Source organism: Salmo trutta, chromosome 29, assembly GCF_901001165.1.
Source record: "Salmo trutta chromosome 29, fSalTru1.1, whole genome shotgun sequence".
NCBI classification, from domain to species: Eukaryota; Metazoa; Chordata; class Actinopteri; order Salmoniformes; family Salmonidae; genus Salmo; species Salmo trutta.
This window is the reverse complement of record NC_042985.1, coordinates 5,602,687-5,629,851: the sequence shown is the minus strand read 5'-3', so window position 1 is coordinate 5,629,851 and position 27,165 is coordinate 5,602,687. Positions and strand designations below refer to the sequence as shown.

The window sequence follows — 27,165 nt, the reverse complement described above, 5'->3', positions numbered from 1 at the left end:
AATGAAATAAATAAATACAGTAGGGGAAGAGGTAGTAGTTTGGGCTAAATTATAGATGGGCTATGTACAGGTGCAGTGATCTGGGAGCTGCTCTGATAGCTGGTGCTTAAAGCTAGTGAGGGAGATAAGTGTTTCCAGTTTCAGAGATTTTTGTAGTTTGTTCCAGTCATTGGCAGCAGAGAACTGGAAGGAGAGACAGGCAAAGGAGGAGTTGGCTTTAGGGGTGACCAGAGAGATATACCTGCTGGAGCGCGTGCTACAGGTGGGTGCTGCTATGGTGACCAGTGAGCGGAGATAAGGGGGGACTTTACCTAGCAGGGTCTTGTAGATGACCTGGAGCCAATGTGTTTGGCGACAATTATGAAGCGAAGGCCAGCCAACGAGAGCGTACAGGTCGCAGTGGTGGGTAGTATATGGGGCTTTGGTGACAAAACGGATGGCACTGTGATAAACTGCATCCAGCTTGTTGAGTAGGGTATTGGAGGCTATTTTGTAAATGACATCGCCGAAGTCGAGGATTGGTAGGATGGTCAGTTTTACGAGGGTATGTTTGGCAGCATGAGTGAAGGATGCTTTGTTGCAAAATAGGAAGCCAATTCTAGATTTAACTTTGGATTGGAGATGATTGATGTGAGTCTGGAAGGAGAGTTTACAGTCTAACCAGACACCTAGGTATTTGTAGTTGTCCACAAATTCTAAGTCAGAACCGTCCAGAGTAGTGATGCTGGACAGGCGGGCAGATGTGGGCAGTGATTGGTTGAAGAGCATGCATTTAGTTTACTAGTATTTAGGAGCAGTTGGAGACCACTGAAGGAGAGTTGTATGGCATTGAAGCTTGTCTGGAGGGTTGTTAACACAGTGTCCAAAGAAGGGCCAGAAGTATACAGAATGGTGTCATCTGCGTAGAGGTGGATCAGAGATTCACCAGCAGCAAGAGCGACATCATTGATGTATACAGAGAAAAGAGTTGGCCCAAGAATTGAACCCTGTGGTACCCCCATAGAGACTGCCAGAGGTCCGGACAGCAGGCCCTCCGATTTGACACACTGAACTCTATCAGAGAAGTAGTTGGTGAACCAGGTGACGCAATCGTTTGAGAAACCAAGGCTACTGAGTCTGCCGATGAGGATGTGGTGATTAACAGAGTCAAAAGCTTTGGCCAGGTCAATGAATACGGCAGCACAGTATTGTTTCTTATCCATGGCGGTTACGATGTCGTTTAGGACCTTGAGCGTGGCTGAGGTGCACCCATGACCAGCTCTGAAACCAGATTGCATAGCGGAGGGTGCGGTGGGATTCGAAATGGTCGGTAATCTGTTTAATGGGTGAAAGGGGGAGTCAAAATAGCATAAATCATGTGTAAAAGCAGTACTAGTCGGCAAAATAGCATAAATCATGTGTAAAAGCAGTACTAGTCGGCAAAATAGCATAAATCATGTGTAAAAGCAGTACTAGTCGGCAAAATAGCATAAATCATGTGTGAAAGCAGTACTAGTCGGCAAAATAGCATAAATCATGTGTGAAAGCAGTACTAGTCGGCAAAATAGCATAAATCATGTGTGAAAGCAGTACTAGTCGGCAAAATAGCATAAATCATGTGTGAAACCAGTACGAGTCGGCTTGTTGCTGTGTGTTCTATGCAAGGTAAATATTCCTTTACAGGCGCATTCAAGTTACGAGTGCCATAGGGAGAGAATTCCCAGAATCAAATATAGGCTACAAATAGGCTTAATGTATTTTAGTAGGCTACTCATTCACTTAGTGCAGGCTGTGTAACATTCACTTACTGCAGGCTGTGTAACAATACTTACTGCAGGCTGTGTAACATTCACTTACTGCAGGCTGTGTAACATTCATTTACTGCAGGCTGTGTAACAATACTTACTGCAGGCTGTGTAACATTCACTTACTGCAGGCTGTGTAACATTCACTTACTGCAGGCTGTGTAACAATCACTTACTGCAGGCTGTGTAACAATCACTTAGTGCAGGCTGTGTAACATTCATTTACTGCAGGCTGTGTAACATTCATTTACTGCAGGCTGTGTAACAATACTTACTGCAGGCTGTGTAACATTCACTTACTGCAGGCTGTGTAACATTCACTTACTGCAGGCTGTGTAACAATCACTTACTGCAGGCTGTGTAACATTCATTTACTGCAGGCTGTGTAACAATACTTACTGCAGGCTGTGTAACATTCACTTTACTGCAGGCTGTGTAACATTCACTTAGTGCAGGCTGTGTAACATTCACTTACTGCAGGCTGTGTAACATTCACTTACTGCAGGCTGTGTAACAATCACTTACTGCAGGCTGTGTAACAATCACTTAGTGCAGGCTGTGTAACAATCACTTACTGCAGGCTGTGTAACATTCATTTACTGCAGGCTGTGTAACAATCACTTACTGCAGGCTGTGTAACAATCACTTAGTGCAGGCTGTGTAACAATCACTTAGTGCAGGCTGTGTAACAATCACTTAGTGCAGGCTGTGTAACATTCACTTACTGCAGGCTGTGTAACAATCACTTACTGCAGGCTGTGTAACAATCACTTACTGCAGGCTGTGTAACAATCACTTACTGCAGGCTGTGTAACAATCACTTACTGCAGGCTGTGTAACATTCATTTACTGCAGGCTGTGTAACAATACTTACTGCAGGCTGTGTAACATTCACTTACTGCAGGCTGTGTAACATTCACTTAGTGCAGGCTGTGTAACATTCACTTACTGCAGGCTGTGTAACATTCACTTACTGCAGGCTGTGTAACAATCACTTACTGCAGGCTGTGTAACAATCACTTAGTGCAGGCTGTGTAACAATCACTTACTGCAGGCTGTGTAACATTCATTTACTGCAGGCTGTGTAACATTCACTTACTGCAGGCTGTGTAACAATCACTTAGTGCAGGCTGTGTAACAATCACTTAGTGCAGGCTGTGTAACAATCACTTAGTGCAGGCTGTGTAACATTCACTTACTGCAGGCTGTGTAACAATCACTTACTGCAGGCTGTGTAACAATCACTTACTGCAGGCTGTGTAACAATCACTTACTGCAGGCTGTGTAACAATCACTTACTGCAGGCTGTGTAACATTCACTTAGTGCAGGCTGTGTAACATTCACTTAGTGCAGGCTGTGTAACATTCACTTACTGCAGGCTGTGTAACAATCACTTACTGCAGGCTGTGTAACATTCACTTACTGCAGGCTGTGTAACAATCACTTACTGCAGGCTGTGTAACATTCACTTACTGCAGGCTGTGTAACAATCACTTACTGCAGGCTGTGTAACATTCACTTACTGCAGGCTGTGTAACATTCACTGTCGTATTGTCGTATTCTCGTGGGAAGAGGGAACATAAGCTCTGCATTTGGACAAATTAGAATGTTTTCACACCACACAAATAACGGACTGTTCCCGGCTCTACACTCTCAATGCGTGGTTGGTAGCCTTATGTCTGCCTCGCTGCTCACATAATGGAATTCACAACACAATGCTACACAACAAGCTCCTGGTTTTTTTAAGAGTATTATCTTGATTTTAATTTTTAAAAGTGTATTATCTTGATTTAAATTTTTTTTAAGTGTATGATATTGATTAACATTTTTAAAAGTGAATTATCTTGATTTAAAATGTTTCAGACCAATGTAATTGTTCTGAACCACGAGCCAACCAATGCGTCGAAATAATGTTTTCATTCCACCTACCAGCTGATTTTCTTGCGGCACACCTGAGACTACTCATGGACGAGTTCGTTTTGCATGGCTGCCCCGGGTGAGTGGAGAGCCAATGGAATGGTCTAAAAATGTACAAACTCTGCCTACCCGGGCACCGGACCATGCAAAACGAACTCGTCCAATGATTAGCCCAATAGGGTAAATGCAGATACTGTAGGCAACCCCATGCTTCAGCCTATTTATTTATAGCCACTATGCTGCATCAGATGGGCTACAGGAGATAATGCTTACTGCTAATAGCATACCTAATAATATGGACAGCGCTATATAGGCTATATGCATGGACCAATATGGTCAAATCATTTTAACAAATAATTTGACCAATACATTATTTGTCTCTCATTTCTGGAGGTGGAAATTATATTTTATATGGAGTGTGCATTATTTTATTTATTTTCATTCATTTTAGAGTAGAATGTCCTTTTAAAAAGTCACCATAACGGAGCTTCTCAGTCCAACTTAAAAATTACCCAAAATAGGAGGTGGGTGTGGCAACCTTTCCCCCCAATGCTACAAATGTTTCCAGAGGAAACACTGGGCAGGAGGAAGACTCATTACAATGTGGGCAGATAGCTTTAGGTACAGTAGCTAACTTCCACAAATCCAACATGCAGCAAAGGGAGAGAGTAGATAAGGACAATAAGGTCCCAACTCCACAGCAACGGTATGGCACAGCTGAGCTGTTACAGAAGAACGCACACTGCTGTTCTCATAAGCAGAAGTCCAGCTGCTTGTCCAATTGACCAAAATATGGTCAATATAACAAGACCCTTGACCAGGCCAAATAAAATAAACTTCTAAGGCAACAGGACTTTCCTGTTTACTTTTAAAGTATATAAAAAACACATGATCATAAGTGACTGTGGCTGGCGTCTGTTCACATGCTATCGAATTCCTGCCAGATTAGGATGAAGAGATCCTGAGGCTGTCACGGTTGTCGTCGGTGAAGGAGGACCAAAACGCAGCAGGCATGCGGTTGTTCATTTATTAAATCAAAACGAACATTCCAAAACAACAAAACGAAACCACGAACAACAAAACAGTCTGGCTAGGCCCAAGGCTAAGCACAGAACAATCTCCCACGAATCACAAACACACCCCAATATATGGGACTCTCAATCAAAGGCAAAGAGAAAACACCTGCCTTCAATTGAGAGTCCCAACCCCAATTAATCAACCATAGAGATACACTCACTAGACTCCACATGGACATACATAAACCTAGACCATAAACCAAAAACCCGGAAATACTAAATCAAACACCCTTTTAACAAACACACCACCCTGAACTACATAAAACAAATACCCTCTGCCACATCCTGACCAAACTACAATAACAATTAACCCTTATACTGGCCAGGACGTGACAGAGGCGGCCAGAACACAACTCCATCGAGAGGGGGTAAAGGTATTCAATAAAACTATTGAAGAAGTGTTCAATCAAGACCAGTTCTTCTGCTTTCAGTCACACTGATTAGTCTGAAAGCTTTCTGAATAGAGAAAATGATCATTTCTACCCTTGGCAGGCTACCATGTTATTTTATTTAATTATGTTTTCTCTGCATCACAGCCCAGGCCACTGATTGTGACCCACTAATTGGTGAGGTGTGATCACAGCAGCAAGTGGAACTGCTATCAAGACTCAAATCCTCCCAGCAGGCCTCTTTCTCTCAAGCATGGTCCCAGATCTGTTTGTGTTGTATCGCAGACTTTTATGGTCAATGTCACGCTAAACAATGACTACAGGAGTTGGCAAGACAGTACAAAGAGATCTAAGACCAGGCTAGTTTATCTCCTAACAATGTAAAAAGCTGTGGAACTCAGTGAGCAAAACTCAACTCTGATGTCCAATTTCATCCCTCAGACACTATTCAGGCATATTGGATTCTACTGGAGCACTAAGGGTAGTTAAAGTTCACATGTTTTATTGCCTGCAGTATAGTGGGTTATTACATTTTAGCTGGACAGATTCAGCAAAGAATGTTTAAACCATTACTTTTACAACTGGTGTCTTTGCAATTAATTTATAAAACTATGGCTAAAGGCCTTTACAATATCCTGCTTCAGTAAACTGTGTCTGGTCCACTTCCGTAGTATTTCACCTGAAATAACCTATTAATATATGTTTGTGATTTCAACTCTAAAATATTTTTTGCATTTCTGAAGTAACATTTATACAATGACACATCTGAAGGTACTTCACAGTGTAGACAGCACATCAATCCAAACCAATAACATGCTATTTTTTTACAAGTCAGTTAAGAACACATTCTTATTTACAATAACAGCCTAGGAACAGTGGGTTAACTGCCTTGTTCAGGAGAAGAACGACAGATTTTTACATTGTCAGCTCGGGGATTCGATCTAGCACCCTTTCGGTTACTGGCCCAACACTCTAACCACTAGGCTACCTGCCACCCCTGCTAATCTGCTATAATAGATTATGACATCAGTCATGATAAATACGCTTATACAACTGATTTTGTTGTGACTAGTGATGAATAAGGCTTAACTGAGACTAAGCAATCCATTGGAATTTCATCTACCTAGCAACAGCCAGATTCACATGCAAAATATGAAAATGACTGATTTCACTATCAGGCAATCAAGAATGGCAACTAGATAGGGTGAATTCCTTCAATAGGCTCCATGACACTAATTTCAACATATTCCATAGATTTGACTGAGTTCAAATGTACTTCATTCAATGAACCCCATGCACCCAGTCGAGAAACAAAATGGCCACTTTGGAGCTGTGAGCTTGAAAGCTGAGATGATCTGGTAAAATAACATAAAAAAGGTCAAGCTGGTGAGATGGATTACGCCTACAAAGACATTTTGTATAAGACCGAATACAAAGCTCAGGGCCTGTATTCCCAAGTGTCTCAAAATAGGATTGCTGATCTAGGATCAGGTCCACCCGGTCTTAGTCAGCATTATCTAAAAGGACAAACTGATCGTAGATCAGAACTCCTACTCCGAATCACTTTATGAATACAGGGCCTAGATCATCTGGAGGAGCTATAAGGTGGCGTTGGCCAGCTGCACCTCACAGCTGCAGGAAAAATCACAACATGCCTAGTAATGTAGTTGGGGAGAATTCCACAGAATGCTTTCAGAGCTGAACAAGTGACCCTATATTAGACTTTGGACCACAGTAGCGACTACTGATGACTGACTTGCCATTTTAGCTTATTAAAAAAAAAAAAAAAAAGTATCCTACCACATATGCCAAACACTATCATGATAGAGGAACACATGAAAATAAGTCGGAAACTTTGTGTTTATCTACTGATTCTTAATCAACTGCATACTTTTGTATGTGTGCCTTGTTTAAAAATATCAAGTAATCTAAACTAAAGACCATTTAACAGCTAGCTAATGAAATGTATGATAGAAGGCGCTAGCATTTCTGTGTAATGTATATGCTGTGCATCCGATAATGGACAATAGTATAGGGATTTATGGACTAAAAATCCCCTAATACTTATTATTTTCCCTGATTCTAAAATGCAAACCTTGATTGAACTGGTTCATCCAAGGGCAAAGCTATTCTTTGTAACTTTAGAGGCAGTATTCCAAAAAGGAGGGGAATATTTGACTCAACATCTGTTAACAGCTGCTTAACCTAGAGTACATGACTTCCTCTTCAATAAGACTTCAATAGCCAGAAGTTTAATGATGCATACATATAATGATGACACATTTGGGATAACATAATATTGACCACTATGCAACAGCAATTAAATTGTTCTCCATGAGTGACTATGGCTGCAGAGGTCCACTGAATAGAGGTTTAGAGGGAGAATTGACATCTGATGCCTTTGTGAAAGAAAAACACTTGTGCTGTCCAGGAGAAGTTTACGCAGGTTGAAGTGGTGATTTATAAACTCTATTCTTTTCATAAAATTCCACACAAAGAATGCTAATATTTTCAATAGTCAAGTCACTAGCTAAAATAAAAATAAATCAAAATCAATAAGCGTCAACAATACGAATGTCTGAACTTATGTAACACCAGTGAAAACTTCATTCACCTTTCAAACAGTAAAAAAATTGACATGCTGCATGGTGCGTGTTAATTTACAGCTTAAGTCTTAGAAGTCTTGCCCACTCACAATCAAGCAGAAGGCAATAATTGTCCTCGCTGCAATTTCCAGATTCCTTTTCATTGCAATTACACACATGAAAAGCTTTTGGGCTTTTTTGTAACCCCCGCCTCTCCTTCCAACCTCCAACCCCCCTTCAAACAATCTAGTCTAGACATTGTTGGAGAGCCACTCTCTCTGTCCTCAGCCCATCTGTAGGATAACCATCTGATCCCCATGGCTCAGCCTGCCCTTCCACATTCCACATTTAACTAACACCTACAGCTCAAAGTCAGACAACTGAATAGGACTGAGTACTGAGCCCTGAGGAACCTCCCTGCCATTAGCCGACAATGGTGCCCTTGTGGTGGGAGCAGGAAGAGATGAGAGGGAGAGGAGGGAGAGAGGGAAAGATGACAAATGGAGGAAGAGGAGGAGGAGATGGGATGTAAAAAGTGTGAGGGAGGCAATCGGATGGTTCCAGCTGAAAGAGAAATATATGAAGAAATAGGAAAGAGTGAAACATATGAAGAAATAGGAGGAGAGAACGATATATATATATATATATATATAAAAATAAAAGAAAGAGTGAGATGGAGAGAAAATTAGTGCCAGATGGAAGGAGGGGCTATTACCCCCTCCCATTCAGCAGCAGGGCAGAGGGGGATTACAATGAACCGCCTGATCGCCTGCATGCCTGCTCATTCTCCTAACCCTGCTCGTACTCTGACAATATGAGCTACCGTTATGAAACAGTCCTACAGTGGCTTGCGAAATACAGTATTCACCCCCCTTGGCATTTTTCCAATTTTGTTGCCTTACAACCTGGAATTAAAATATATTTTTGGGGGGTTTGTATCATTTGATTTACACAACATGCCTACCACTTTCAAGATTTTTTTATTGTGAAACAAACAAGAAATATGACAAAAAAAACAGAAAACTTGAGCGTGCATAACTATTCATCCCCCCAAAGTCAATACTTTGTAGAGCCACCTTTTGCAGCAATTACAACTGCAAGTCTCTTGGGGTATGTCTGTATAAGCTTGGCACATCTAGCCACTGGGATTTTTGCCCATTCTTCAAGGCAAAACTGCTCCAGCTCCTTCAAGTTGGATGGGTTCCGCTGGTGTACAGCAATCTTTAAGTCATACCACAGATTCTCAATTGGATTGAGGTCTGGGCTTTGACTAGGCCATTCCAAGATATTTAAATGTTTCCCCTTAAACCACTCGAGTGTTGCTTTAGCAGTATGCTTAGGGTCATTGTCCTGCTGGAAGGTTAACCTCTATCCCAGTCTCAAATCTCTGGAAGACTGAAACAGGTTTCCCTCAAGAATTTCCCTGTATTTAGCGCCATCCATCATTCCTTCAATTCTGACCAGTTTCCCAGTCCCTGCCAATGAACAGCATCCCCACAGCATGATGCTGCCACCACCATGCTTCACTGTGGGGATGGTGTTCTCGGGGTGATGAGGTGTTGGGTTTGTGCCAGACATAGCGTTTTCCTTGATGGCCAAAATGTTTTTTTTCTTTAAGCAATGGCTTTTTTCTGTCCACTCTTCTGTAAAGCCCAGCTCTGTGGAGTGTACGGCTTAAAGTGGTCCTATGGACAGAAAGTCCAATCTCCGCTGTGGAGCTTTGCTGCTCCTTCAGGGTTATCTTCGGTCTCTTTGTTGCCTCTCTGATTAATGCCCTCCTTGCCTGGTCTGTGAGTTTTGGTGGGCGGCCCTCTCTTGGCAGGTTTGTTGTGGTGCCATATTCTTTCCATTTTTTAATAATGGACTTATTGGTGCTGCGTGGGATGTTCAAAGTTTCAGATATTTTTTTATAACCCAACCCTCATCTGTACTTCTCCAGAACTTTGTCCCTGACCTGTTTGGAGCGCTCCTTGGTCTTCATGGTGCCACTTGCTTGGTGGTGCACCTTGCTTAGTGGTGTTGCAGACACTGGGGCCTTTCAGAACAGGTGTATATATACTGAGATCATGTGACACTTGCACACAGGTGGACTTTATTTAACTAATTATGTGACTTCTGAAGGTAATTGGTTGCACCATATCTTATATATGGGCATTCATAGCAAAGGGGGTGAATACATATGCATGCACCACTTTTCCGTTTAAATTTTTTTTGAATATTTTGAAACAAGTAATTTTTTTCATTTCACTTCACCAATTTTGGACTATTTTGTGTATGTCCATTACATGAAATCCAAATAAAAATCAATTTAAATTACAGTTTGTGCAACAAAATAATGCAACAAAATAGGAAAAACCCCAAGGGGGATGAATACTTTTGCAAGGCACTGTACTTTGAGCAGAACTGGAGGATAAACCATATCCTTAAGGTAAGCTCATGACATTATAACGCTCAATCAATCAAATGGATTTTATAAAGCCATTTTACATCAGCAGCTGTCACAAAGTGCTTTACAGATACCCAGCCTAAACCCCAAAGAGCAAGCAATACAGAGGCAGAAGCCCATTGGCTAGGAAAAACTCCCTAGAAGGCAGGAACCTAGACAGAAACCTAGAGTGGAACCAGGCTCAGAGGGGTGGCCAATTGTCTTGCATATAGAGTGGACAACTGGAAAGAACATGTATGGTACAGCCAGTGGTCCTCAATGTATCTGTCATGTCCTGGCCAGTACAAGGGTTAATTGTCATTGTAGTTTGGTCAGGACGTGGCAGAGGGTATTTGTTTTATGTGGTTCGGGGTGGTGTTTTGGTAAAAGGGCGTTTGATTTAGTATTTCCGGGTTTTTGGTTTATGGTCTATGTTTATGTATTTCTATGTGTAGTCTAGTGAGTGTGTTTCTATGGTTGATTAATTGGGGTTGGGACTCTCAATTGAAGGCAGGTGTTTTCTCTTTGCCTTTGATTGAGAGTCCCATATATTAGGGTGTGTTTGTGTTTTGTGGGAGATTGTTCTGTGTTTAGCCTTGTGCCTTGTCAGACTGTTTTGTTGATCTTTTGTTATTTTGGTTTTCATTTTGAATTTATTAAACGTCAAGATAAGCATACACATACCGGCTGCATTTTGGTCCTCCTTTACCAACGACAACCGTGACAGTATCAATGCATTGATACGCATCAATACATTTCTATGCATTTATTTACATTTCAAATGCTGTTAGCAGTCTCTGGGATTTGCAATGGATTCAACCATGATATTGCCTTCCTCTAGTTAACCTCATAATATCACTTCTGACATTTAGTGTCACGATTTGAAATAATCCTTTTACCTTCAGGTCAGGGCTCCCGAGTGGCGCAGCCAGTCTAAGGCACTGTATCTCAGTGCTAGAGGTGTCACTACAGACCTTGGTTCAAATCCAGGCTGCATCACCTCCGGCGGTGATTGGGAGTCCCATAGGGTGGCACACAATTGGCCCAGCGTCGTCTGGGTTTGGCCGGGGTAAGCCATCATTGTAAATAAGAATTTGTTCTAAACTGACTTGCCTAGGTAAATAAAGGTTAAATAAAATAAATTAAAATATAAAATCTGAGCAACAATACTAATGAAGCCTGATTACGAACCTGAATTCTGGGAATGTCAGGTAAATATTTATTTCATTGCTATCCTCATTCAAGTCTGAGAGGCATGCATCATCACTAAAAGATTCTATTAAGCCTGTCTAAGCCTCAGAAAGCACAGCGTACGATCCTCCTGTGAAGCTGATGGAGCTTACAAGAGGTATTTAAATTTTCACGCTGCAAAATCACAAATAAAGCAGAAAGCATGTCTGTTGTAGTGTGACAAAGTATACATCTTTCAGTATGTTTGCATTAAGATGGAGACACAGTCATGTCTTCGAAAATAACAAATAACATATTTCATGGACACAAACCTATGACCGGAAAGGGTGTATGATGTATTGAAATAGATCCTTTATCTTGGTTTACTTAGGAACCAAACGGGTCTCTGACGCTTGTCTCTGAGTCTCAGATAGATTGGATGGTCGTAAGCAGTGATGAGGTTTTGTCTATTGATCTGTGATTGAAACATTCTAAGTACCGTCCACATACAACCCTCTCATATCCAGGCTATTTGGGTAGATGGTAGATTGAAAGTGGATACATCATTGGTGGAACTGCTCAATTTGAAAGCATCAAGCAAGCAACATGGAACAAAGAGACCATGGGACAATTAGAACGCACTCATAATCAGTGCATTTATCCGGTACATATTCCATTAGGTCCTTATTGGGGAGTAGTTGTATTATGGATTCAAGGGCCATCAGTGGCACAAATGAGTGGAATTGTAGAATAGGGAGTTAGAGACAGGAAAGAGACAGGTAAAGTGGTTTGAAGGGGGTGAGAAGAGCGAGAGAGAGAATAAAAGAGAGAAAGACAGATGAGACGAAGAGAGAGGCAGAAAGAGAACAACAGATAGTGGGGAAATGATGTTTGTATTCTGTTTTCCTTTGGGAACATTGCATTAACCCTATCAAGTTCATTTAAACCTGATTGAATGGTTTTCTATATACTATCATTTGCATTATCATTACAAAGTCTGAGAGAGAAACAGGGAGAAACGTAGACAGAATGATGAGGTCATCAGTGTGGGACAATAGAATTAGGAATTAGAACTCACTCGAGGAAGCGGGTGATGTACTGGCGGCTGCAGCGCGACCAGCTGGGGGTGGAGGTCCCATACAGGAGCTGTGGAGACATGATGAAAGGTCTTTTCCCAATCGGCTCACAGTCATTGCCGTTCCCATCATGCTGAATCCCAAAGCTGCGGCATAGAAGCACATCCCACAGAGAGAAGGGAGAGTGAGTGGGCCCTGCATGGACAATTTGACATGTACACAGATATATAGGAATATATAGACACACACACACACACACACACGTCTGCACTCAATGGCAAACACACACACACACACACACTACACAGAGACAACACAGTGAGTGAACAACTATACAATATAGTATCTATTCTCAAATATACAGTATACATCGACTGGACAAAACATTAGGAACACCTAACTAATGGATTGAAGTGGATTTAACAGGTGATATCAATAAAGAATCATAGCGTCACCTGGATTCACCTGGTCAACCCGTCATGGAAAGAACAGGCATTCCTATTATTTTGTCCACTCAATATATACACACACAGCTGATACAGAGTGTATATTGAGGGGCCACTGCCTAGACAGGCTGCCTAGACACACACTTTAATAAGCACACGTATGAACGTACACATTCACACAGTAGAGAGAGACCAAAGAGACAGACATGTACTGTATATACATCAAATGCTGCCAGAGCCTGCCTTGGAAACCGCACAAAATCCTTTGACCAACATGTCTGGCAGCAGTCTTGGTGTCTTTGTAGTGGGTAGCATAGCCCGCTAAGCTAATGCGACACATTGCTTTCATCAGTCGCCTGACTTCCGGATCTCACACAAGCGTTAACCGACCCAGTCCCATTTACCCCCTATGGCCACTGAGCGGAGTATTTAGAAACCAATCTGAATCACACCAGGGGGCTTAGCAATATATGGCACCACCAACCAATATCACAGCTTCACTCTGTGACGGTCTAAAGACTCCAAGGCGAGGGCTGAAGCCTCAAAGACTAGGTAAACTCACTTTTAATTGTATTTACATACCCTGTTGCTGTATATAGTAAAGGGCCCCTTTCCAACAAATGCCTAAGTCAGTGCTGGTTCAGTTAAAGCTCTTTCAGTGCTGGTTCAGTTAGAGCTCTTTAAAAAAGTGGGACACATATAGAGACATGCTATACATTGACTGGAGTTGACCTCAACTACTATCAAACTCTATTAGGTTTTGCATTCATGCACAGCATTGATAAGGTCCACTCCCTTTGAATTAAGGCTATGACATTGACAATGATAAAACCTGACGGGGTGAGACGTTTATCCCTAATGGAATAAACAGATGTATCTTCAATCACCTTCATCCCAAGAGAGTGGACCTTCATTTTCTTGTTATTGGGCATTTGGTTCTACATACCACAGAGCGAATTCATTTAACTTGTGTGCTGCACGACTTGTTTTCTGACTTAACTAACTTGAATCACAGCATTCTAATTCTACACTATACTTAGATTGCTTGTCAAATGATTTTTTATACTATTTAATTTTGAACTATAACCATAAAACATTTGCATTACTTAACATTAGTTTGAATGAGTACCATAGGAATACAGCAGAAGATGTTAAAAATGGTCCTGCTCCTTGGCCAATCAAGCTACAAGACCAACTTAACAAATATGTTCAAGCTATCTTAACATCAAATTATCAACTATAATTATATATAATGTGCATACAGTCGTGGCCAAAAGTTTTGAGAATGACACAAATATTAATTTTCACAAAGTCTGCTGCCTCAGTTTGTATGATGGCAATTTGCATATAATCCAGAATGTTATGAAGAGTCATCAGATTAATTGCAATTAATTGCAAAGTCCCTCTTTGCCATACAAATGAACTGAATCCCCCCCAAAATGTCCACTACATTTCAGCCCTGCCACAAAAGGACCAGCTGACATGTCAGTGATTCTCTCGTTAACACAGATGTGAGTGTTGACGAGGACAAGGCTGGAGATCCCTCTGTCATGCTGATTGAGTTCGAATAACAGACTAGAAGCTTCAAAAGGAGGGTGATGCTTGGAATCATTGTCCTTCCTCTGTCAACCATGGTTACCTGCAAGGAAACACGTGCCATCATCATTGCTTTGCACAAAAAGGGCTTCACAGACAAGGATATTGCTGCCAGTAAGATTGAACCTAAATCAACCATTTATCGGATCATCAAGAACTTCAAGGAGAGCGGTTCAATTGTTGTGGAGAAGGCTTCAGGGCGCCCAAGAAAGTCCAGCAAGCGCCAGGACCGTCTTCTAAAGTTGATTCAGCTGCGGGATCGGGGCACCACCAGTACAGAGCTTGCTCAGGAAGGGCAGCAGGCAGGTGTGAGTGCATCTGCACGCACAGTGAGGCAAAGTCTTTTGGAGGATGGCCTGGTGTCAAGAGTGGCAGCAAAGAAGCCACTTCTCTCCAGGAAAAACATCAGGGACAGACTGATATTCTGCAAAAGGTACAGGGATTGGACTGCTGAGGACTGGGGTAAAGTTATTTTCTCTGATGAATCCCCTTTCCGATTGTTTGGGGCATCCGGAAAAAAGCTTGTCCGGAGAAGACAAGGTGAGCGCTACCATCAGTCCTGCGTCATGCCAACAGTAAAGCATCCTGAGACCATTCATGTATGGGGTTGCTTCTCAGCCAAGGGAGTGGGCTCACTCACACATTTTCCTAAGAACACAGCCATGAATAAAGAATGGTACCAACACATCCTCCGAGAGCAACTTCTCCCAACCATCCAGGAACAGTTTGGTGACGAACAATACCTTTTCCAGCATGATGGAGCACCTTGCCATAAGGCAAAAGTGATAACTAAGTGGCTTGGGGAACAAAACATCGATATTTTGGGTCCATGGACAGGAAACTCCCCAGACCTTAATCCCATTGAGAACTTGTGGTCAATCCTCAAGAGGCGGGTGGACAAACAAAAACCCACCAATTCTGACAAACTCCAAGCATTGGTTATGCAAGAATGGGCTGCCATCAGTCAGGATGTGGCCCAGAAGTTAATTGACAGCATGCCAGGGCGGATTGCAGAAGTCTTAAAAAAGAAGGGTCAACACTGCAAATATTGACTCTTTGCATCATTGCATTTGACACTTATGAAATGCTTGTAATTATACTTCAGTATTCCATAGTAACATCTGACAAAAATATCTAAAGACACTGAGGCAGCAGACTTTGTGAAAATTAATATTTGTGTCATTCTCAAAGCTTTTGACCACGACTTACATTTGCATAAAATAACTCACCCCCTACTGCTATTGACCCATAGAAACACATTGAAAACAGACTCACTACATGCAAAAACAGATTGTCCTCAAATAAATATCAAAACGAAGATTGTTCGAAGTGTCTGTCTTATATCTGACAGGCATAAGAAAGATCAGGAAATTGTTTGTCACTAAACTGTCTCCATATATACTGTACTTCCATTCATTTTTTTGAGTCTTGTGGGGCATGTGGGCGTCCTAGAGCAAAACAACCGACATGTACAGTACCAGTCAAAAGTTTGGACACACCTACTCATGCAAGAGTTTTTCTTTATTTTTACTATTTTCTACATTGTAGAATAATAGTGAAGACATCAAAACAATGAAATAACACATGGAATAATGTAGTCACCAAAAAGTGTTAAACAAATCAAAATATATTTGAGATTCTTCAAAGTAGCCACCTTTTGCCTTGATGACAGCTTTGCACACTCTTGGCATTCTCTCAATCAGCTTCATGAAGTAGTCACCTGGAATGCATTTCAATTAACAGGTATGCCTTGTTAGAAGTTAATTTGTGGAATTTCTTTCCTTATTAATGTGTTTGAGCCAATCAGTTGTCTTGTGACAAGGTAGGGGTGGATTACAGAAGATAGCCCTATTTGGTAAAAGAACAAGTCCATATTATGGCAAGAACAGCTCAAATAAACTAAGAGAAATGACAGTCCATCATTCCTTTAAGACATGAAGGTCAGTCAATCCAGGAACATTAAGAACTTTTAAAGTTTCTTCAAGTGCAGTCGCAAAAACCATCAATCGCTATGAAGAAACTGGCGATCCAGAGTTACCTCTGCTGCAGAGGATAACATCAGAGTTACCATCCTCAGAAATTGCAGCCCAAATAAATAAAACACATCTCAACATCAACTGTTCAGAGGAGATTGCATGAATCAGGCCTTCATGGTCGAATTGCTGCAAAGAATCCACTACTAAAGGACACCAATAAGAAGAAGAGACTTGCTTGGGCCAAGAAACACGAGCAATGGACATTAGACCGGTGGAATTGGTCTGGAGTCCAAATTTGAGATTTTTGATTCCAACCACCGTGTCTTTGTGAGAAGCAGAGAAGGTGAATGGATGATCTCCACATGTGTGGTTCCCACCTTGCTGGTGACACTGTCAGTGATTTATTTAGAATTCAAGGCACACTTAACCAACATGTCTAGCACAGCATTCTGAAGTTATACGCCATCCCATATAGTTTGCGCTTAGTGGGACTATCATTTGATTTTCAACAGGACAATGACCCAAAACACACCTCCAGGCTGTATAAGGGCTATTTGACCAAGAAGGAGAGTGAGTCTCTCATCAGATGACCTGGACTCCACAATCACCCGACCTCAACCCAATTGAGATGGTTTGGGATGAGTTGGACCGCAGAATGAAGTAAAAGCAGCCAACAAGTGCTCAGCATATATGGGAACTCCTTCAAGACTGTTGGAAAAGCATTCCAGGTGAAGCTGGTTGAGAGAATGCCAAGAGTGTGCAAAGCTGTCATCAAGGCAAAGGGTGGCTACTTTGAAGAATCTCAAATTATATTTTGATTTGTTTAACACTTTTTTGGTTACTACATGATTCTATGTGTGTTATTTCATAGTTTTGATGTCTTCACTATTATTCTACAATGTAGAAAATAGTAAAAAATAAAGAAAAACCCTTGAATGAGTAGGTGTGTCCAAACTTTTGACTGGTACTAAACGTGCTTGTGAGAGTCTCACCTTTACACAGATGGGTCATATTAGTGTGTAGCCCCAACTATTCGGACGCTACAGACAGAAGTTAGCAGGTCGGCTGTACCGACTTCAGATGAGTCTTGTGTGGCCTGTGGTCGTCCTAGAGCAAAACAACCGACATGTACGTGTGAGTCTCATCTTTCCATTTTCGTTCGGACAAACATCGCTCTAGCTCTGTCACCTTTCACCGCAGAAGTGTTACCTAAGCGGATGTGGTGGATTGTGATGCATCCAATGCAAAAAAAAACAGATCTCTAGCTTAAACTGACAGATTATTAAATGTGTTGTATTATGCTAATTAGATTTTAGCAGGGGCGAGGACAGCGACCTTTGGGGGTTTAAACCATTCAAGCTAGAGACACCAAACCAACTTTCTCATGTTAAGGCTATCCCAACTTCAAATTCTTAAAAACGTTTATCAATTATAACTATATAAACGTGCATTAATTAGCATAAAATAACCTACCAACAGTAACTCTTAAACCATTCAAGCTAGAGACATCAAACCAACTTTTACATGGTCAGTCTATCCTATCAATCAATCAATTCTTCACAAGTTAGCAAGCACACCACATTTTCTTCAGGAAATGTACTTTTCTACTTTATAAAAAAAAGGTACTTACTTTGACTGTGATATGTGGTTGTATCACCTAGCTATGTTAAGATGAATGCTCTAATTGTAAGTCTGATAATGACTAAAATGTAATAAATGTATTGTGCATTGTATTCGGCAAATGTGACAAATAAAATTTGATTTGGAACAAAGTTTCTTCTGGTTGTGATTTTTTTTCTTTCTCAAACTGCCTTTTCTGCTCAATAAAAGCACATCATTGAAATCAAGCTCTCTCTCTCTTTCACTCTCTCTCTTTCACTCTCTCACACTCTCTCTCTCTCACACTCTCTCTCTCTCCCTCTCTCACACTCTCTCTCTTTCACTCTCTCACGCTCTCTCACGCTCTCGCTCTCTCACGCTCTCGCTCTCTCACGCGCTCTCACTCTCTCACGCGCTCTCTCTCTCTCACGCGCTCTCTCTCTCACACTCTCTCTCTCACACTCTCTCTCTCTCACACTCTCTCTCTCTCACACTCTCTCTCTCTCACACTCTCTCTCTCTCACACTCTCTCTCTCACACTCTCTCTCTCACACTCTCTCTCTCACACTCTCTCTCTCTCACACTCTCTCTCTCACACTTTCGCTCTCTCTCACACTTTCGCTCTCTCTCACACTTTCGCTCTCTCTCACGCGCTCTCACTCTCTCACGCGCTCTCACTCTCTCACGCGCTCTCTCTCTCTCACGCGCTCTCTCTCTCTCACGCGCTCTCTCTCTCTCTCATGCGCTCTCTCTCTCTCATGCGCTCTCTCTCTCTAATGCTCTCTCTCTCTAATGCTCTCTCTCTCTCTCTCTCATGCTCTCTCTCTCATGCTCTCTCTCTCATGCTCTCTCTCTCATGCTCTCTCTCTCTCATGCTCTCTCGCTCTCTCTCTCTCATGCTCTCTCTCTCTCATGCTCTCTCTCTCTCTCTCTCTCTCTCATGCGCTCGCTCACTCTTTCAAAATCAAATCAACATTTTATTAGTCACATGCACCGAATACAACAGGTGTAGACCTTAAAGTGAAATACTTACTTAAGACCCCCTAACAAACAATGCAGTTTGAAAAAATATGGATAAGAATAAGAAATAAAAGTAACAAGTAATTAAAGAGCAGCAGTAAAATAACAATAGCGAGACTATATACAGGGGGGTACCGGTACAGAGTCAATGTGTGGTACACCAGTTAGTTGAGGTAATATGCACATGTGGGTAGAGTTATTAAAGTGACTATGCATAGATGATAACAACAGAGAATGGCAGCGGTGTAAAAGAGTGGGGGGGGGGGCAATGCAAATAGTCTGGGTAGCCATTTGATTAGATGTTCAGGAGTCTTACGGCTTGGGGGTAGAAGCTGTTTAGAAGTCTCTTGGACCTAGACTTGATGCTCCGGTACCGCTTGCCATGCGGTAGCAGAGAGAACAGTCTATGACTAGGGTGGCTGGAGTCTTTGACAATATACCTTACACCGCCTGGTATAGAGGTCCTCGATGGCAGGAAGCTTGGCCCCAGTGATGTACTGGGCCGTTCGCACTACCCTCTGTAGTGCCTTGCGGTCGGAGGCAGAGCAGTTGCCATACCAGGCAGTGATGCAACCAGTCAGGATGCTCTCGATGGCGCAGCTGTAGAACCTTTTGAGGATCTGAGGACCGATGCCAAATCTTTTCAGTGTCCTGAGGGGGAATAGGTATTGTCATGCCCTCTTCACGACTGTCTTGGTGTGCTTGGACCATGTTAGTTTGTTGGTGATGTGGACACCAAGAAACTAGAAGCTCTCAACCTGCTCCACTGCAGCCCTGTTGATGAGAATAGGGTCGTGCTCGGTCCTCTTTTTCCTGTAGTCCACAATCATCTCCTTTGTCTTTCGTTCTCTCTCCGTCTCATTCTCTCTCTCTTTCCATCTCATTCTCTCTCTCTCTCTTCATCTCATTCCCTCTCATTCTCTCTCTCATTCATTCTCTCTCATTCATTCTCTCTCATTCATTCTCTCTCCTCACTTTTTAACACCCCCACTTTGCTATGTTAGCTCTCCTGGATAATTAGCTACTGAAAAACAACAGGTGCCTACAATGTAGAGTTTCTGTGTTTTGCTATTAAAGACCACAATATAGATAGATCTGTAATGCTTTAGTTAGAAGAAGTGTTGGAGTCAGGCGCAGGACACATGGATGAGTGTAAACAATAACGTGTTTACTAAAATCATAATCAAACTTCTTCCACATCCAAAATACAGGGTTAGGAGAAAACATCTCCAACAATCACAAAACAGGAAACAATCACGGACAAGACAAACAAGGAAGCCAGGGAATCATAAACAGGTGTGAAAAATAAAGACAAAAGCAAACGAACAGGGAAACATAGATCGGTGGCAACTAGTAAGCCGGTGACGTCGACTGCCGAACGCCGCCCGAACAAGGAGAGGGGCCGACTTCGGTGGAAGGCGTGACAAGTTCCTAGATTTGTTGGTTTGTGTTCTTGAGTGTACTGCCATTGCATGTGTGTGGCTGTATATGCTTTTAATTGTCAAAATAATTAGTTGAGAGGGGGATAATTTCATAGACAGATTCTGTTATTATTCACAAATGTCAATGTCATTGTGTCCACATAAACAATGTGTTTGTGGCATTGCATTGGTGTTTGGCTGTATGTGTTTTTGATTGTCTAATTAGTTTTATTCCAAAGCCATAGTGTCTGCCTCAACAACAACAGAACACTGAGGACAAAGCCATAGTGGCTGCCTCAACAACAACAGAACACTGAGGACAAAGCCATAGTGTCTGCCTCAACAACAACAGAACACTGAGGACAAAGCCATAGTGTCTGCCTCAACAACAACAGAACACTGAGGACAAAGCCATAGTGTCTGCCTCAACAACAACAGAACACTGAGAACAAAGTCATAGTGGCTGCCTCAACAACAACAATACACTGAGAACAAAGTCATAGTGGCTGCCTCAACAACAACAATACACTGAGAACAAAGCCATAGTGGCTGCCTCAACAACAGCAATACACTGAGGATAAAGCCATAGTGTCTGCCTCAACAACAACAGAACACTGAGGACAAAGCCATAGTGTCTGCCTCAACAACAGCAGAACACTGAGGACAAAGCCATAGTGGCTGCCTCAACAACAACAGAACACTGAGGACAAAGCCATAGTGTCTGCCTCAACAACAACAGAACACTGAGGGCAAAGCCATAGTGTCTGCCTCAACAACAACAGAACACGGAGGACAAAGCCATAGTGTCTGCCTCAACAACAGCAGAACACTGAGGACAAAGCCATAGTGTCTGCCTCAACAACAACAGAACACTGAGGACAAAGCCATAGTGTCTGCCTCAACAACAACAGAACACTGAGGACAAAGCCATAGTGTCTGCCTCAACAACAACGGAACACTGAGGACAAAGCCATAGTGTCTGCCTCAACAACAACAGAACACTGAGGACAACGCCATAGTGTCTGCCTCAACAACAACAGAACACTGAGGACAAAGCCATAGCGTCTGCCTCAACAACAACAGAATACTGAGGACAAAGCCATAGTGTCTGCCTCAACAACAGCAGAACACTGAGGACAAAGCCATAGTGTCTGCCTCAACAACAACAGAACACTGAGGACAAAGCCATAGTGTCTGCCTCAACAACAGCAGAACACTGAGGACAAAGCCATAGTGTCTGCCTCAACAACAACAGAACACTGAGGACAAAGCCATAGTGTCTGCCTCAACAACAACAGAACACTGAGGACAAAGCCATAGTGTCTGCCTCAACAACAACAGAACACTGAGGACAACGCCATAGCGTCTGCCTCAACAACAACAGAATACTGAGGACAAAGCCATAGTGTCTGCCTCAACAACAGCAGAACACTGAGGACAAAGCCATAGCGTCTGCCTCAACAACAACAGAATACTGAGGACAAAGCCATAGTGTCTGCCTCAACAACAACAGAACACTGAGGACAAGGAACATCATTAATAGGTTCTAAAGGGGTGGAGGGACCAGAGCAATATCCCATGGTATCACATTCCACAGCTCCTCTTCCATTCAGGTGTGCATTGAATGCTTATCAAATACTTAAAATGTTGCATTTCCTCAGCCACACATTATAACTAAGCGACACAAGGGTGGGATGGGTACATAAATCCAACACCTGCCTGTTATCATTATTTCATTAGGATATATTCTCCATGGGTGTTTGTGTACAATGTATCCTAATTGAAGGTGTCTGGGTACAATGCATTGTCATTACTGAGGGTATTTGGGGACAATGTATTGTATAGCTGTGTTTTTCAGCAGGGTATTTATAAGGCTAGACCTAATACATGAAAGAACCACCTATTTTTGTTCATCACATCACACAATGGAGATAAAACACCATACGGATTACTCTATGGCTGCGTTTAGACAGGCAGCCCAATTCTGATATTTGTTTCACTAATTGGTCTTTTGACCAATCAGATCAGCTCTGACAAAGATCTGATGTAAATAGAGCTGATGTGATTGGTCAAAGGTCAACTAGTGGGGAAAAAAAGATCAGAATTGGGCTGCCTGTGCGACGCCTGTGTAACACGAATCAATTTGGACAATTTCTGTTGCTGCAAGTTGCAAGCTGTGACATATCAAGCGACCTTGCTGATACACAAAGGCAAAGCAATTCAAACGGAACATGCAATCCTTTCATACATCACATCACTTTTCATAAATTATCTGTTTATCCAAATGTTTGGTAATTGTAACAACATTGATATAGACAAAATGCTGGCTGTAAAATTTAGCTAGCTAGCCAAAATGTTGCCTATTTACCAATCTTGGTTAGCTAGCTAGCTAACCAAGATAGCGACAAGCTAAGCTAGCTAGTGCAGTTCTTGTTGGACAATTTCAGTTGAAACTGGACAGAGAAAGGTCTGAGTTCACTTTTAAAATCACATTTATTAGGCCTCCCGAGTGGCGCAGCGGTCTAAGGCACTGCATCACGGTGCTTGAGGCGTCACTACAGACCCAGGTTCGATCCAAGGCTGTATCACAGCCGGCCGTGACCGGGAGACCCATGAGGCCTCCCGGTCAATTGGACTAGCGTCGTCCTGATTAGGGGAGGGTTTGGCCGGCCGTCTTTGTCTTTGTCCCATTGCGCTCTAGCGACCCTTTGTGGCGGGCTTGGCGCCTGCAAGCTTACTTCGGTCGCCATGTGTACAGTGTTTCCTCCGACACAATGGTGCAGCTGGCTTCCGGGTTAAGCAAGCATTGTGTAAAGAAGCAGTGCAGCTTAGCAGGGTTGTGTTTCGGAGGGCGCATGGCTCTCGACCTTCGCCTCTCCCGAGTCCGTACTACCAATTGGATATCATGAAAATGGGGTAAAAGTAAAAAAAAATGAATACAAAATAAACATGACAACTGGAACGGAATGATATGACGAGTCATGGAAACTTGTTTCTGCTTACTGACTGGACATTGTATCCAGTCAGTTTCTATCTCTTGCGATGATGCAATGCAACTACGTTGCAGGCAGTTTTTTGAGGGTGAGGGTGACAGGTGGACATAAATTGCATCCAGGTTGCTTCGTATGACATCAGCTTTAGTGTGAAGAACTCAATATCTGAGTGCGTTGGCGCATGTGGCTTACTGTACGTGTGAAGAACAATATCTTAGTGTGATGTTGTCAACAAAGAAGATCAAAAGGTGTAGGATTACTGTAATTGGTAGCAGAGAGACATGAGATATCAGACAGAAGCTTTAGAGCTTTGTTTAGGCCACCTGGGTCTGTTTTTCCTCTTTCCTATCTTCCAAAATAGAGAAGCCATTTTTGGTGTAGACTACTCTTCACTACCCACTGAGCACACCACATCATCTCAACCTGGATAATTGGGTAACATTTGGGCTGAGACGTTGGATAAATGAGATTCACCCACTCAAAAATTACAGCTAAAATGTTGTTGAATTTCCAATGTGTTATCACTATTCTATCAACCATCTATAAGCACAACCAAATTCCAATGGAAAAGTTGTCACCCAAATGTCTATCCCTGCGCTTCAACCATTTAAAAGGACAGCAAAGCTCAAATGGGAATACAATGTCAGATATGTTGTTTATTTATACATCAGATTATCAGATTGCGTTATCACTGTGCTTCATCTAATAGCAGAACCAAATGACCTGGATTACAGTTGAGATTACATTAAAAAGTACATGGTGTAAGTGATCAATTCTGTTGGAGATTCTGGTCAGATTATTACAGGAATTGTGAAGATTTCCACCCGACCTGAGATGACCTATTCATGCCATCTTGAACATACACACTTTATATGATTACATAGGAAGACATTTATATAGTTGCAGTAACCTCACAATGTGGCCATGGATGTGTTACTCATTTTAAGGTTGATTGTTACATTAGTTTGTAACACAAGGCCATTTACTGTATTACAAAAGTAATATTGAATTGTGTTTGGTTGACAAGGCATCAAAATATTACATTTAAAGGAGATGTATCTGCTGCTTGGATAGTTCCTTCTGAGCCACTGGCTTAATCACATTCTTGAACTTTTATTTTTGGCTGAGTTGAAGACGTGAATCCAACATATCATTTGAGAACTTGTTGACAAGTTCATAGGATAGTTATTGTATTTCAAAAGTGATATTGACTGGTCTTTGGTTGTCAACAAAACCAAATATCACCATTTGAAGGAGATGCATCTTCTGCTTGGATAGTTCCATCTGTACCACTAACGTAGTCTGGCTTTAATTACAGTTTGTCTACAAATTAATCATTGATATGTTGGATTCGAGTCTCCATCTTGACCAAAACTTTAAGTTAAAGAATAGGACTAAATCAAATCAAACTTGAAAAAAATTGAACTGATTTAGCTTTATTTTTTTACTTAGATATCAATTATTAATTTGTATATCAATTTGTTGACAAACTGGAATTAAAGCCAGACTAAGTTAGTGGCAAAGATGGAACTATCCAAGCAGACGATAAAACTCCTTCAAATGTTGATATTTGGTTGCGTTGACAACCAAACAACTCAATATAACTAAATATAATTACATTTTAAACCAACCAGAGCGTGAAACCCTAGGCCTATGTATTGTCTACTTTTAGTTGAAACTGGGTTAAATTGAAAACATAGCTGTTGATGACTTTGCAAATGCTATATAGGTCTCAATAGCATCATTGAAGATATGAGTGATAAAGTATGGTCACGTTTAATTTACTCTGTTAAACCTACTCTATGGAATTAGTTCGATAGCAACAGTAAATCTATCATTCTCAGGATAGCACATTGGTAATAGTCAGTGACAATTATTCTAGCTAAACTGGGCTTGGTTAAAACCCTGGATTGGAGTCCAAAGGGTAGCTTCTAGATAGATCAATTCTCCAGTAGGAGGTGCTGCACAGCCTATTGTTTTTTTCTCCTGATAGTGGAAATAACGTTGAAGATCTGACGTTGTTTTAAAAAAGGTACACATTCAATATATTTTGTTGTTTGAATATGTTGAAATTTGGTTACCATGATGACATAATCCTGTGGTTGAAATTTCACCCTCAATACAACAGTTTGCATTGATTACTTTTTTCACATCCAATACATTTTCCACGTAGATTCCACATCACAATACGTTGACAAATTACGTTGAAAAAACGTTGATTCAACCAGTTTGTGCCCAGTGGGTACTCATCACTGGAAACAACTCTGAATTGTTAAGAAAAACAATAACAGGTATTGAATGACGCAGAACGCATCACAAACCCTGACAAACTTTTACAGATGCACAATCAAGAGCATCCTGTCGGGCTGTATCACCGCCTGGTACGACAACTGCACCGCCCTCAACCGCAAGGCTCTCCAGAGGGTAGTGCGGTCTGCACAACGCATCACCGGGGGCAAACTACCTGCCCTCCAGGACACCTACAGCACCCGATGTAACAGGAAGGCCAAAAATATCAACAAGGACAACAACCACCCGAGCCACTGCCTGTTCACCCCGCTAACATCCAGAAGGCGAGGTCAGTACAGGTGCATCAAATCTGGAACCGAGAGACTGAAAAACAGCTTCTATCTCAAGGCCACTGTTAAACAGCCATCACTAACATAGAGAGGCTGCTGCCAACATACAGACCCAAATCACTGGCCACTTTAATAAATTGGATTTAATAAAAGGTATCACTAGTCACTTTAAATAACGCCACTTTAATGTTTACATTTCCTACATTACTCATCTCATATATATAATGTATTTCATACCATCTTTTGCAACTTGCCTTTGCCGCACGGCCATCACTCATCCATTTATATATATGTACATATTCTTATTCCATCCCTTTACATTTGTGTGTATAAGGTAGTTGCTGTGAATTTGTTAGATTACTTGTTAGATATTACTGCACTGTCGGAACTAGAAGCACAAGCATTTCGCTACACTCGCATTAACATCTGCTAACCATGTGTATGTGACAAACAAAATTGGATTTGAGAGGGTAGAATGTGTTTGCTGGTTGAACAAAAACATGAAATATGCAGTGAGGAAGAAATTGTTTTTTAAATTAGATGTTCTGTATATGTTTAGCTAGTAAGGTTATGATTTAGCGAATCCCTGGGCACATTGACAGGACATGTTTTTATTTTGCAAAAGCAGAATTTAAATATTGTATATATATGATAATGTTATGCATTTAATGCATTAAACATCGAAGTGCTGAGAAGAGGGCAGAGAATATTCCATGTGCAAATCCAATACTCACTCTGATGCACTAATCATAAATTAATTGGGTGTTTTGTTCTGTGAACTAATCTATTCCTAGAAAATTGACTAACAATATGTGAGTATATTTCATTAATAATTAAAATACTGTCGCAGTAAGGACCATTTTGTGCCACTGCAAATATTTTCATGAAGAATAAGCAGATAATTCATTAATTGTCAAATCTAGACGTCAAGCCATTCAAATATTACATTAATTGTCTTCTTGATTGATAGCCCCAGACACTCAAACACACAACGCATACAGTGCCTTCAGAACGTATTCATACCCCTTGACTTATACCACATTTTGTTGTGTTACAGCCTGAATTAAAAAAAGGATTAAATATATTTTTCTCACCGTGTCTACACACAGTAC

General features: G+C 41.6%; 1 protein-coding gene across 1 annotated transcript in view; it reads right to left on the bottom strand.

Moving 5' to 3' along the window:
* LOC115167442 (A disintegrin and metalloproteinase with thrombospondin motifs 7-like) overlaps positions 1-27,165 on the bottom strand; it is a 180,697-nt gene that overhangs the window by 118,025 nt on the left and 35,507 nt on the right. Inside the window, exon 8 of the mRNA XM_029721856.1 lies at positions 12,426-12,569. Coding sequence (XP_029577716.1) covers positions 12,426-12,569 — 144 coding nt within the window. The remainder of the gene's footprint in view (positions 1-12,425; positions 12,570-27,165) is intronic.